The sequence below is a fragment of the Salvelinus namaycush genome, chromosome 18, assembly GCF_016432855.1.
Source record: "Salvelinus namaycush isolate Seneca chromosome 18, SaNama_1.0, whole genome shotgun sequence".
NCBI classification, from domain to species: domain Eukaryota; kingdom Metazoa; phylum Chordata; class Actinopteri; order Salmoniformes; family Salmonidae; genus Salvelinus; species Salvelinus namaycush.
Genome location: NC_052324.1, coordinates 36,656,327 through 36,669,895, shown reverse-complemented (window position 1 = coordinate 36,669,895; position 13,569 = coordinate 36,656,327). Strand labels below are relative to the sequence as shown.

The 13,569-nt window shown below is 43.0% G+C and overlaps 1 protein-coding gene across 1 annotated transcript in view; it reads left to right on the top strand.

The window, feature by feature from the left end:
• Positions 1 to 13,239, top strand: part of LOC120062808 (nitric oxide synthase, brain-like) — a 74,774-nt gene extending 61,535 nt beyond the window's left edge. The window contains exons 16-27 of the mRNA XM_039012880.1: positions 129 to 245; positions 762 to 936; positions 2,142 to 2,277; positions 2,538 to 2,616; positions 3,368 to 3,561; positions 4,077 to 4,246; positions 9,785 to 9,995; positions 10,423 to 10,510; positions 11,115 to 11,236; positions 11,477 to 11,625; positions 12,171 to 12,365; positions 13,117 to 13,239. Of these exons, the coding sequence (XP_038868808.1) occupies positions 129 to 245; positions 762 to 936; positions 2,142 to 2,277; positions 2,538 to 2,616; positions 3,368 to 3,561; positions 4,077 to 4,246; positions 9,785 to 9,995; positions 10,423 to 10,510; positions 11,115 to 11,236; positions 11,477 to 11,625; positions 12,171 to 12,365; positions 13,117 to 13,239 (1,759 nt within the window). The remainder of the gene's footprint in view (positions 1 to 128; positions 246 to 761; positions 937 to 2,141; positions 2,278 to 2,537; positions 2,617 to 3,367; positions 3,562 to 4,076; positions 4,247 to 9,784; positions 9,996 to 10,422; positions 10,511 to 11,114; positions 11,237 to 11,476; positions 11,626 to 12,170; positions 12,366 to 13,116) is intronic.
• The last annotated feature ends 330 nt before the right edge of the window (positions 13,240 to 13,569 follow it).

Genomic DNA, 13,569 nt, shown 5'->3' with positions numbered 1-13,569 from the left:
TGTGTTGTGTCTTGTCTGAAGTCGTTGGGAGGACAGCCGAATAAAATATTTCTGTCTCTGCAATGGACTAGTGAAGTAGTATTCTATACTGAGTGTACATGCTGTCCCTGTATCTTCCTCTCTGTCAGGAGTTACAAAGTCCGTTTCAACAGCGTGTCGTCCTACTCAGACACCCGCAAATCCTCCAGCGACGAACCCGAGCCCAGGGTCAACTTCGAGAGTACCGGACCCCTCGCCAACGTCAGGTACAGTAAATTAGCCCAATCCAACTTTAAAATTGGCCAATGTGGGTTGAAGTGCAATCTGATTGCCAAAAAATATTTGTATGGTTAAATTCAAATATATTTTTTGCATTGTGCTTAAACAGAGTTGAACAGGTTAACAAAAACGACAGACTTGTGAGTATAGATGATAGCCAAGCTACAACAGGGAGACAAAGCCCTCTGTCTGTCTGAAGAGAACCCAAAGACGTCTTGGACTGCTTATTAAACCTGTGTTTTGATGGCTGCACGGGGGTGGAAATGTCTCCTTTTTACTAACACAGACAGGGGCCATCTGGTGCAAGATAACATAGAAAACATCAGACGAAGTGATAACTCATCCCTTTATACTGTCTGTATAGTGTTCTGAGAGGACAGAGGGAGGAAGAAATAAGCTCTTTTGAGCAATTCCCTTGTATGGTTGTCTGAATCAAATCAATTTAAACTCTGTGTGTGTGCCTGCACATGTGTGCATCTCTCTCTCTCTCCCTCTCTCTCTAGGTTCTCAGTGTTTGGCCTTGGCTCCAGGGCCTACCCACACTTCTGTGCTTTTGCCCACGCTGTGGACACGCTGTTCGAGGAGCTGGGGGGGGAGCGCATCCTACGCATGGGGGAGGGAGATGAGCTGTGTGGCCAGGAGGAGTCCTTCAGAAACTGGGCCAAGAAGGTTTTCAAGGTGGGGTGACTGGGGAGTCCTGGGTCAAGAAAGTTTTCAAGGTGGGGTGACTGGGGAGGCCTGGGTCAAGAAAGTTTTCAAGGTGGGGTGACTGGGGAGGCCTGGGCCAGGAAAGTTTTCAAGGTGGGGTGACTGGGGAGGCCTGGGCCAAGAAGGTCTTCAAGGTGGGGTGACTGGGGAGTCCTGGGTCAAGAAAGTTTTCAAGGTGGGGTGACTGGGGAGTCCTGGGTCAAGAAGGTTTTCAAGGTGGGGTGACTGGGGAGGCCTGGGCCAAGAAGGTCTTCAAGGGTAGGGTGACTGGGGAGTCCTGGACCAAGAAGGTTTTCAAGGTTGGGTGACTGGGGGGAGTCCTTGTGGGCCACAGAACACACTCACTCACATGCATGAAGGCCTACACGTCTGTGTGCACACAGGCATGCACACACAGAAATAAGCTCTTTTGAGCAATTCCTTTGTATGGTTGTCTGAATCAAATCAATAGCGGTAATTGTCTTAATAATGGACTACACAGAACAATATTTGCGTCAGAGAATTCTGGCACACCTGGTGTGATGTGCCCACAGGTGTCTGCATGGTCTGTAGAGTTATATTCAGTAGTAAATTAGGAACAACCCCCCACACTCTGACAGCCTGTTGAGTCATGCGTTCTTTGTTGAGCTAATGCTTCAGGCAGCCAGACCTTGACAGTGGGATGATGATCTTATGTTTATTTGCAGACCAGGTGTCATGTGTCAATGTGCAGCGGTTAGGACGGAGTCAGGCGCAGGACACAGAACTGAGTAGAAGACGTACTTTACTCAAAAATAAACAACATTTCCACGCAGGGAAAACACACCAGCTCACAGAAGTCTTGAACACTAAACAAAGAACAAACACGCACAAAACCATGTGGGAACTAGAGGGTTAAATAGGGAATAAATTATAACGTAATGGGAACCAGGTGTGTACAATCAAGACAAAACAAATGGAAAAAGAAACGTAGATCGGTGGCAGCTAGAAAGCCGGTGACGAAGTCCTGACACCAGGATGTTCATTTCTGCATTTAGTGCATTATTCATCTTTATAAACCGCTCAAAATGCATCTGTAAAAAGCCTATCAGCTGTGAAAGATAGAGCTCTGAATGTGGTCTAAAATGTGCTGTTAAACAAGCAAAGCTTTGAATACCTGTCCTTATAAACGCCTGTGGTTGTGTCTGTTTGTCAAGGCTGCCTGTGATGTGTTCTGCATTGGTGATGTGAACATCGAGAAGGCACACGATTCTTTGATCAGTAACGATCGTAGCTGGAAGAAGAGCAGGTTCCGCCTCACATACACAGCTGAGGCCCCTGCCCTAACACAAGGTATAAAGGGTTTCATTGAAAACTCTGTCTCACTTTAAACAAAACATAGCTTTAAAAAAATATATATAATCTTATGAAGCCTTTATAAACCCTTTATAAGGCCTATATAGCTACTTCAGAAATCATTCATAAGCAAGTGTCATGATATGTAAAGGGTGGAAAAGGAGTATTTATCTGATCAAAGTGAATTTGTTACAGTACAGTATAGAATAGCTCAAATGCTTTCATTGATGAACCTTTGTGAATGTGTCCTTCAACAGCATTATACAGCATCCACAAGAAGAAGGTCTATGGAGCCAAGATCATACAGAGTGAAAACCTCCAGAGCTCTACATCCAAGTGGGTAGATTTTGTTCTCACAGTATTGTATAGCTAGCTCAATAAGTATGTTTTATGATTTTACTCTAGCCTTGCTTGATATGAGATGCTATAACCCCAAACTGTACAATGTTTACAAACTGTAACTACAAACTCTAACCCCAAACTCTAGCCACAAACTGTAACTACCAAATCTAACCCCAAACTCTAACCCCAAACTCTAACCACAAACTGTACAATGTTTACAAACTCCAACCCCAAACTCTAGCCACAAATTCCAGCCACAAATTCTAACCCCAAACTCTAGCCACAAACTCTAGCCACAAACTCTAGCCACAAACTCTAGTCACACATTATAACCACAAACTATAACTACAAACTCTAACCCCAAACTCTAACTCCAAACTGTAAGCACAAACTCTAGCCACAAACTCTAAGCCCAAACTCTAGTCACACATTATAACCACAAACTATAACTACAAACTCTAACCCCAAACTCTAGCCACAAACTCTAACCCCAAACTCTAGTCACAAACTCTAGTCACAAATTATAACTACAAACTCTAACCCCAAACTCTAACCCCAAACTCTAACCACAAACTCTAACTACAAACTGTCACCCAAAACTCTAACCCAAAACTCTAACCCCAAACTCTAACCCCAAACTCTAGTCACAAACTCTAACCCCAAACTGTAACCACAAACTGTAACCACAACTGTAACCACAAACTGTAACCACCAACTGTAACCACAGTTCTGAATCCCCTAGCAGTCGCTCCACCATATTTGTTAGACTCCACACAAATAACGAGGACAGCCTGGCGTACCAGCCCGGTGACCATCTGGGCATCTTCCCTGGAAACCATGAGGACCTGGTTACGGCCCTCATAGAGAAACTAGAGGACGGTCCACCTGTCAATCAAATCGTTAAGGTGGAGTTCCTGGAAGAGAGGAACACAGCACTGGGTTAGTAGAACTCTATGTTATGTATACAACCTGCATTTAGGAAGCCCTCCATGCTCTTCATTCAATATTAGACAATAAAGAACAAACAGAGTTTGATATTGGATATGCAGGTCTTATTAGGAGGATTTATGGTGGTTTACATTATGCACAGTGTACAGTATACTTGACTATTTAATGCTCAAATACTTGAATTTTTTTAAGCAGTGCTTAACATTTTACACTGGCATTCACAGGTTGTGTAGGCTACTCATACATCATGCTATTGTAGTGTTATATTATTGATGCACAAGAATAAATACTGAACTTGTTCTAAGTGGGCGGCAGGTAGCCTAGCTGTTAAGAGCGTTAGGCCAGTAACTGAAACGTCACTGGTTTGAATCCCAGAGCCAACTAGGTGAAGAAAAAAATAACAGTTGATATGCCCTTGAGCAAGGCACTTGCACACGCTCCTGTATGTCGCTCTTGATAAGAGTGTCCATCAAATGTACTTTTGCGCTTGTTTTCTCCATCTGAAGGTGTGATCAGTAACTGGCTGGAGGAACCTCGGATCCCCCCTTGCACCATCTACCAGGCCTTCCAGTACTTCCTGGATATCACCACGCCCCCCAGCCCAGTCCTGCTTCAGCAGTTTGCCTCCCTGGCCACTAACGACAAGCAGAGGAAGAAGCTAGAGACCCTCAGTAAGGTAATGAACGGTTCTAACCATATAGTCTGTATGTTTCACCATATGTACAGATGTAGGATCTTAATTTGACCCATATTGTCACAGCAAAATAATCCTGCAGCAACAGGATTTGAATGTCTAGTCCATAATGTTGTTTGATCGGTGGTTAGGCTATTAGCTGGCTAAAAGTAGACTACATGAAAAGTGCAATACTGTTAATATAACCGTGGGTTTTTGTGGGTTTTCAGTGAATTTATATAAATCACAAAGCGCAGCAATAAAAGAGTGGTCAAATTAAGATCCTATGTACCTTATATCCTTGAGTCAGTATGTTAAAAGGTCCACCAGTCGACCCTCCAGAGTCAAGGGGTCTCCTTTGCAATGTACTCATACAGATCTGCTACGTTAATTTGATCCCACTGTTATCGCAGATAATTTTCATGTACAGCAGAAAATGCTTTACAAGGCTCCTAAAGTTTGTAATCAGAGTCATCATGCCCATAGGGTGCACAGGGGCACGTGTCCCCTCATATTTGTCCTGTTTAAAAAATAAATAACAAATCTGTAATACTACAAGCTACCTAGCAATTTTATGAAGTTGGCTTTAGCTAGCCCAGATAGGTTCCCAATCTCCTAACCTTATAACTAGCTAGCAAGAGTAGCTGGCTTGTCTAATTATCTTAGCAGGCATGCCTGCTGGCAACGTTAGAATATAGAAAAGCAAGAAATAACTAAATGTACTGAATAAGAGTCACATTCCTTTCAATATTTTACCCAGATTTTAACAGAGATGCAGAGAAGCATATTTAGTTCCTTTAAAAAAGAACCATCAGTCAGGAGGATACAGACAGCTCAAGAGGTATGCTTTAATATGCCGAAAAATTTACTTTAGATTTTAAAAAATGACATAGAATTAAGCATAATGATTATGGCTTTAGATTGCAGTAATAAGGTGTTTCAGGTATTTGAAAAATTCAAAATTCTCCAATTTACGGACAGGGGGCATAGCCCCCCTCCAGACCACCCCAAGCCATCCTCACATACTTTGTGCCCCCTCAGATTTTTGGTGTGAATGATACTCCTGTTTGTAATTCCCACTTTAAAATGTCACACTTGACTTGATTGGCCCTAAAGAAAAATGTATCAACACCTACAAAAATGTAAATTAAAGCTAGAATCCTTAAATAAAACAATAACAAAGCGGTCACTTCTGCTTCTGTTTTGGTAAAAAGCTGAGAGAGGGCCTGAAGAAATGTAACCACTCTCAACTTCATAGAGACAGGTATGGACAGGTGTGTTAACCATGGCCTATATTCAATCTGTATTGCTGAAGCGTTAGAAATGTTAAGGTATTTTCCTAATTTCCTATTGAACATTACCTTTAAATTTCAATCACGCTGAATATCCGTTATACGGATTGAATAGAGCCCAATGATTTGAAGCTATACTGTGTTTATTTACATTTACATTGTTACAAACATTGGAGTCAACAAGCTTATATTTTGGGTTCTGATGTGGTTAGACAGTTGAACTAAGCTCATGAGGCATTTATAAGTTATACTCTTCAAGAATCAATGGGTATACAGTGCCTTCGGAAATAATTCAGATCCGTTGACTTTTTCTGCATTTTGTTACGTTACAGCCTTATTCTAAAATGTATTATATATTTATTTGTTTCTCAGCAATCTACACACAATACCCCATAATGACAAAGCAATAACAGGTTTTTAGAAATTTTTGCAAATGTATTAAATATTTAAACCAGAAATACCTTATTTACATAAGTATTCAGTCACTTTGCTATGAGACTTGAAATTGAGCTCAGCTGCACCTTGTTTCCATTGACCATCCTTGAGATGTTTCTACAACTTGATTGGAGCCCACCTGTGGTAAATTAAATTGATTGGACATGATTTGGAAAGGCACACAGCTGTCTATATAAGGTCCCACAGTTGACAGTGCTTGTCAGAGCAAAAAACCAAGCCATGAGGTTGAAGGAATTGTCCGTAGAGCTCTGAGACAGGATTGCGTCGAGGCAGAGATATGGGGAAGGTTACCAAAAAATGCATGCAGCATTGAAGGTCCCCAAGAATAAAGTGGAAACCTTCCAGATGGACAACCATCTCTGCAGCACGCCACCAATCAGGCTTTTATGGTAGAGTGGCCAGATGGAAGCCACTCTTCAGTAAATGGCACATGACAGCCTGCTTGGAGTTTGCCAAAAGGCACCTAAAGACTCTCAGACCATGAGAAACAAGATTCTCTGGTCTGATGAAACCAAGATTGAACTCTTTGGCCTGAATGCCAAGCATAACGTCTGGAGGAAACCTGGCACCATCCCTCGGTGAAGCATGGTGGTGGCAGATTCATGCTGTGGGGATGTTTTTCAGTGGCAGGGACTGGGAGACTAGTCAGGAAAGATGAATGGAGCAAAGTACAGGGAGATCCTTGATGACAACCTGCTCCAGAGCGCTCAGGATCTCAGACTGGGACGAAGGTTAACCTTCCAACAAGAGAACAATCCTAAGCACACAGCCAAGACAACGCAGGAGTGGCTTTGGGACAAGTCTCTGAATGTCCTTGAGTGGCCCAGCCAGAGCCCGGACTTGAACATCTGTGGAGAGACCTGAAAATAGCTGTGCAGAAATGCTCCACATCCAACCTGACAGAGATTGAGAGGATCTACAGAGAAGAATGGGAGAAACTCCCTAAATACAGGTGTGCCAAGCTTGTAGCGTCCTACCCAAGAAGACTCAATGCTGTAATCGCTGCCAAAGGTGCTTCAACAAAGTACTGAGTAAAGGGTCTGAATAATTATGTAAATGTGATATTGTAGTTTTAAAAAAACTGTTATTGCTTTGTCATTATGGAGTAGATTTTCCTGCTGGTGAAATTAGACAGTTCAGTACAGTTTTATCTGAAGGAATTCAGTGCTAGGAAGACCCTGGTACATTGCATTTTTGTAGGTCCATTGTGATTTTATGTTTAATAATGCATAGATTCCACAGGATAGAATAACCAAACATATTTCTATTTGAAGTAGCAGACACTTAACTCGAAGTGACTTACTGTACAGTGAGTGCATTTCACTATGTGTGACCCTAGTGGGAATTGAACCCACAACTTTGGTATTGGTAGCACTATGCTTTCACCAACCCATGACTCTGGTGTTACTAGCACTATGCTTTAACTAACCCGTGACTCTGGTGTTACCAGCACTATGCTTTAACCAACCCGTGACTCTGGTGTTACCAGCACTGTACTTTAACCAACCCGTGACTCTGGTGTTACCAGCACTATGCTTTAACCAACCCGTGACTCTGGTGTTACCAGCACTATGCTTTAACCAACCCGTGACTCTGGTGTTACCAGCACTATGCTTTAACCAACCCGTGACTCTGGTGTTACCAGCACTATGCTTTAACCAACCCGTGACTCTGGTGTTACCAGCACTATGCTTTAACCAACCCGTGACTCTGGTGTTACCAGCACTATGCTTTAACCAACCCGTGACTCTGGTGTTACCAGCACTATGCTTTAACCAACCCGTGACTCTGGTGTTACCAGCACTATGCGTTAACCAACCCGTGACTCTGGTGTTACCAGCACTATGCTTTAACCAACCCGTGACTCTGGTGTTACCAGCACTATGCTTTAACCAACCCGTGACTCTGGTGTTACCAGCACTATGCTTTAACCAACCCGTGACTCTGGTGTTACCAGCACTATGCTTTAACCAACCCGTGACTCTGGTGTTACCAGCACTATGCTTTAACCAACCCGTGACTCTGGTGTTACCAGCACTATGCTTTAACCAACCCGTGACTCTGGTGTTACCAGCACTATGCTTTAACCAACCCGTGACTCTGGTGTTACCAGCACTATGCTTTAACCAACCCGTGACTCTGGTGTTACCAGCACTATGCTTTAACCAACTGAGCCACAAAGGACTGCTAAGGTAATTCATTTGATTAGCCTTCATTAGATTCTTCAAGCGTTTTCATTATGCCTTTTGTCACAGACAGTGAGCACATTAAACAGAGGTACAAATACTTGTTGGGAAGGTGGAAATAAAAGCATCATCTTGGTTTTTACGTCTTGCTTTATTATCATGGGAATTCTTCAACCCCAAAATGTAAACCTTTTGAATGTCTCCCTGTTGAATACGTTCTTGTCAAGACAGTAGCTGTGAATTTCCACTTTATCGCAAAACGGAGGCACCCTGTGCTCAAGGCACAATTGACCCGTGTATTCAATATGTTTACAAAAAAAACATGAATGCCTTCCTCTATGTGATTGAAAACCATTTTGAAGCACTTTGCGCTTGTTGGAAATAACCTTAGAGTAGACAAGTTTTAGCTTGCACAGACGCAATAGAATTTAAGCCCTGCGCCCGGTAACCCTCAGACACATTTTCTGCCCATACAGAGACTCCCACAGTTCAAAAACGTCAATTTTGGTGAATGTCTTAAAACTTTGTTGGCCAGGCGAGTGAGTGCCTCACTCTTTGTGGTTCAACTCATTCTAAAAAAACTAAAGAGGAAAAAAAGAGAAACATTGGAATAAAAAACAGACATCAAGCCACGGTGGGATCTTCAGCTACCGGTTATCCTTGCTATTTGTCTTCGTCTCAGTTGACCTGCGTGACTCCCAGTGTCTGTGGTTTACACAAGGTACTCAGGCTCCGGCTGTTCTTCAACCTGCATTGTTGGTTAAGGGCTTGTCAGTAAGCATTTCACTGCAAGGTCTACACCTGTTCTATTCGGCGCATGTGACAAATAACATTTCATTTGATTTGAAGTTCAGATAATGACTGAAGCCGGAAAGCCCAAAATATGTCAGAAGTCAATCATACATAATGTCATCACATCAGGAGATTGTTGTGAGTTGTCTGACTAAGATATGTCTCACCTCTTATCTTCTCCACCAGGTGTGTGGAGTTGGAGAAACAACCATAATAACTCATTTTCTTTGAAGCAATACATTTTCTTTAGCATGGCTCCTTATAGTAGGGTATATTGAATGCACATTACATTAACATGCCTCTTCTTCACCTCTCTCCTTTCCTACTTCTCTCCTTTCCTACTCCTCTCCTACTCCTCTCATCCACCTCTCTACTCTCCTTTCCTTTCCTACTTCTCTCCTTTCCTACTCCTCTCCTACTCCTCTCATCCACCTCTCTACTCTCCTTTCCTTTCCTACTTCTCTCCTCCTCCTCTCCTTTCCTACTCCTCTCATCCACCTCTCTACTCTCCTCTCCTTTCCTACTCTTCTCCTCCACCTCTCTCCTCTCCTCCACCTCTCTCCTTTCCTCTCCTCTCCTCCACCTCTCTACTCTCCTCTCCTTTCCTAATCCTCTCATCCACCTCTCTACTCTCCTCTCCTTTCCTACTCTTCTCCTCCACCTCTCTCCTCCACCTCTCTCCTTTCCTCCTCCTCCTCTCCTCTCCTCTCCTTTTCTACTCCTCTACCTCTCTCCTTCTCCTCTCCTCCATTTCTCTCCTTTCCTCCTCATCTCCTCCACCTCTCTCCTCTCCTTTCCTACTCCTCTCCTCTCAGGGCTTGCAGGAGTATGAGAAGTGGAAGTGGTATAACAACCCAACCATGGTGGAGGTGTTGGATGAGTTTCCCTCCATCCAAATGCCCTCTACCCTGCTGTTAACCCAGCTACCCCTGCTCCAGCCCAGATACTATTCTATCAGCTCCTCACCAGACGTTCACCCAGGGGAGATTCACCTCACCGTGGCCGTAGTGTCATACAAAACCAGGGGTAAGGGCTGGCGCTAGACTGTGAGTTTACAGGAGCAGGATGAAGTTCCCTCAGACACTGATCTAGTCAGTTTTACATGTTCCTTAGGCTAGTCTTTTCAGCATGGTTATGGCATGAGGCTCTACAACACTGGAGGTAAGGGCTGTCGCTAGGTTACGTGGTGTTTACAAGTGTAAAGTTAGCCCTAGACACTGATCTGAGGTTATTTCCCCTACATATGGTAAAGGTTATGATTTCTCAGAGATGTGCGCAATATGATGTGATGTGTGTGAGCTGAGCATGATGGTTAAATTACAGTAATTTCTCTAATCTGGAGACAAATGCCCTTAGCCCTGGGAACTGCATTATGTGTCCTCTTCTTCAGTGGTAGTTTGGAGAGGAGGCGGTACGCCGGTGAAGTGGATGATGGGTAATTGTCTCATTTCAGATGGAGAGGGCCCGATCCACCATGGAGTATGTTCATCATGGCTCAACAGAATAGAGGCAGAAGAAATGGTCCCCTGTTTTGTCAGAGGGTATAACATTGTACTTCTTTTTGTGTTTGTGTGTTATTGTTGCATGATTGCTTTACTCTTATGGATGTCATTTTCTATGATTGTAAGTGGTGGTTTGGACTATAACAAACGTCAACATTGATTGTTATATGGTGTGTATTCATATGTGCTGACTCAGCTCTGTCAGTGCAGGTCACAACACTGCACATGATTATACCATATGATTCATATCCAACATTGACTCATATATGGTGTCCTCTACAATCATTGACTAAAATGGTTGTTTCTTCTGTTACATTTGAATTTCTGATAAAGAAAAATGCTTGGATTCTAGTTATCAGAAATTACAATTGAAGGCATAACATAAAACATCTAAAATAATAAATGTACCAAATTATTGTAGAATGCAACATAAAGGCTACAAATCAAGACATTTTAAGATAAAGAAAAATGCTTTGATTCTAGTTATTAGAAATGAAAATGTCTTGATTCATAGCCTTTATGGTGCATTCTACAATCATTTGGTACATTTATTTAAATGTTTTATGTTATGCCTTCAATTGTAATTTCTGATGGAAAACATGCTTTGAATCTAGTGCTCTTAATTAAAAATGTCTGATTCTAGTGCTCCTACGTTCCGATTGCCAAAGGACCACAGAGCTCCGTGTATCCTAGTCGGTCCAGGCACTGGGATCGCCCCCTTCAGAAGCTTCTGGGAACAGAAACTTTTTGACTACGAACACAAAGGTTTGTGTACAAAAAAGGAAACGCATTTTCACACTTGATCTTAATTCTTGCATGTGGGAATTATTCGATAATGACTTTTAATAAAAATGTCAAATAAACCACACATTGTGCAGCCAGTATCACTTGTGCTTATTCAACATCACAGACAGAACTTCATAAATATACACTGTAGTCTTTAGATGACTCTAAAACATGTATAGTTCTGTGAAAGGTGAAGTAATGTGGTGTTTGCTTCCATAGGGATCAAATCCTGCCCTATGATCCTGGTATTTGGATGTCGTCAGTCCCAGATAGACCACATCTACAAGGAGGAGACAATCCAGGCTAAAAACAAGGAGGTGTTCAAAGAGCTGTACACAGCCTACTCCAGAGAGCCTGGCACACCTAAGGTACTGTTAACCTTAAACACTTGCTTTAGTCCATTTTGAGTTTAAACATGACACTGTGCCTTTGGCAGTAAAGACACAGCAACATAGACAAAGGCCATGTGGGACATAAGAAAGTGGATTTCTAAATAAAACGTATGGATATCTCTATCCCTTATCCCTGTGTTTGTCTTTTCCCTTGACGCCACATGAGGCTGCTGAGGGGCTCATAATGATGTCTGGGAACGGAGTAGATGGAATGGAATAAAACACCTGGAAACCATGTGGTTGATGTATTTGATATCATTCCACTAATTCCGCTCCAGTCATTACCACGAGCCTGTTCTCCCCAATTAAGGTGCCATCTACCTCCTGTGCTTGACTCCCACTGTTGCTTTCTTCCGGTTGTAAAATACTGTCCTCACACAGGCCACCATGTACGTAGGATTCTAAACAAACCCGATGCTCCATCGCTACAATCTGTTTGTTGCCTTCCACTCTCTTTGACCCTGTAGCTCTCTCCATCTGATTGATTAAATCCCTCTTTCTCCTGTCGCTCTCTGACACAGACATATGTGCAGGATGTGCTTTGTGAGCAGCTATCGGAGACTGTGTACCAGTACCTGAAGGAAGAGGGAGGACACATCTACGTGTGTGGGGACGTGGGTATGGCCGGGGACGTCCTCAAGACCGTCCAGCAGATTATCAAACTGCAGGGAAACATGACGCTGGAGGACGCAGGGTTCTACATCAGCAAACTCAGAGTAAGGACAACGGGCTTCGCTATCCTGAACACTAAACTAACTAACCTAGCTGACTGACTGAACGACTGACTGAAACATAAAGTACAGAGTAAATGTAAGTCATGTGATTTGGACATTGGCAGATTACACCTTTTTATGGACGGTTTTCAGAATATGACAGACCCATTCAGACACGTTCAGGATTTGTTTGGTGGGATTCAAATAAGGTTGTTACATTACCGACTCAAAGAAAGAGAAACCAAAAACGCACGTTTCAAAGATTTGAATAAGCAAAATGGGTAAAGACCACCAGACAACCAACTGTACAGACTATCAATACTGTACATGAAAGACTGGAATCAAAGATCCACATGAGCAGAATGGCTGGATCACTATTGACTAAACAGAATCAAACTCATTTTTAAATGATAATGATCAACTAAGAAACGGTTTTATCCAAGCCCTGGCTATTGAAAACATGTTTCAAGACGATGCTGGACCGTACTGTACATTGCACTGCACTGTATCCGTCTTTCCTCTCTGTCCCCACCGATCACAATGTATCCGTCTTTCCTCTGTCCCCACCGATCCCACTGTATCTGTCCTTCCCCTCTGTCCCCACCGATCACAATGTATCCGTCTTTCCTCTCTGTCCCCACCGATCCCACTGTATCTATTTGATCTTCCTGTACTCATCTAACCTCACTTCATCTATGGCGTAATCCTGTGGCCATTTTATTACACACACACACCTTATCTTCTCTCCTCGCAGGACGAAAACCGCTATCACGAGGACATCTTCGGTGTCACGCTGCGTACGTACGAGGTCACCAACCGGCTGCGTTCGGAATCCATCGCCTACATTGAGGAAAGCAAAAAGGACTCTGACGAGTGAGTCTTTAGTTTACCCCCGCAGCTTTCACTGTGTTCCCCTCTTGTTCGTTCACAGCCACACACTGTCCCTGGGACATCTCTGCTGTTTTTACATACTGTGCCATACTGGTGGGAGGGACCTGCAGGCTGTAGATACACTGGAGATGCAGTCTCTGGTCTGGTTTATGACTGTTTTCAAAATGCAGAATGGGTAACCATAGAAACCAGTTGAAAAGGGATCCAACTCAACCAACCGGATCACAGTGTTAACAAGTGGCTCTGTTGTGTTTTCCATTCACTCCGTATATTTATAATTCCATTCCATTGTTTCGTAAAGGGGCAATCTTCCAAT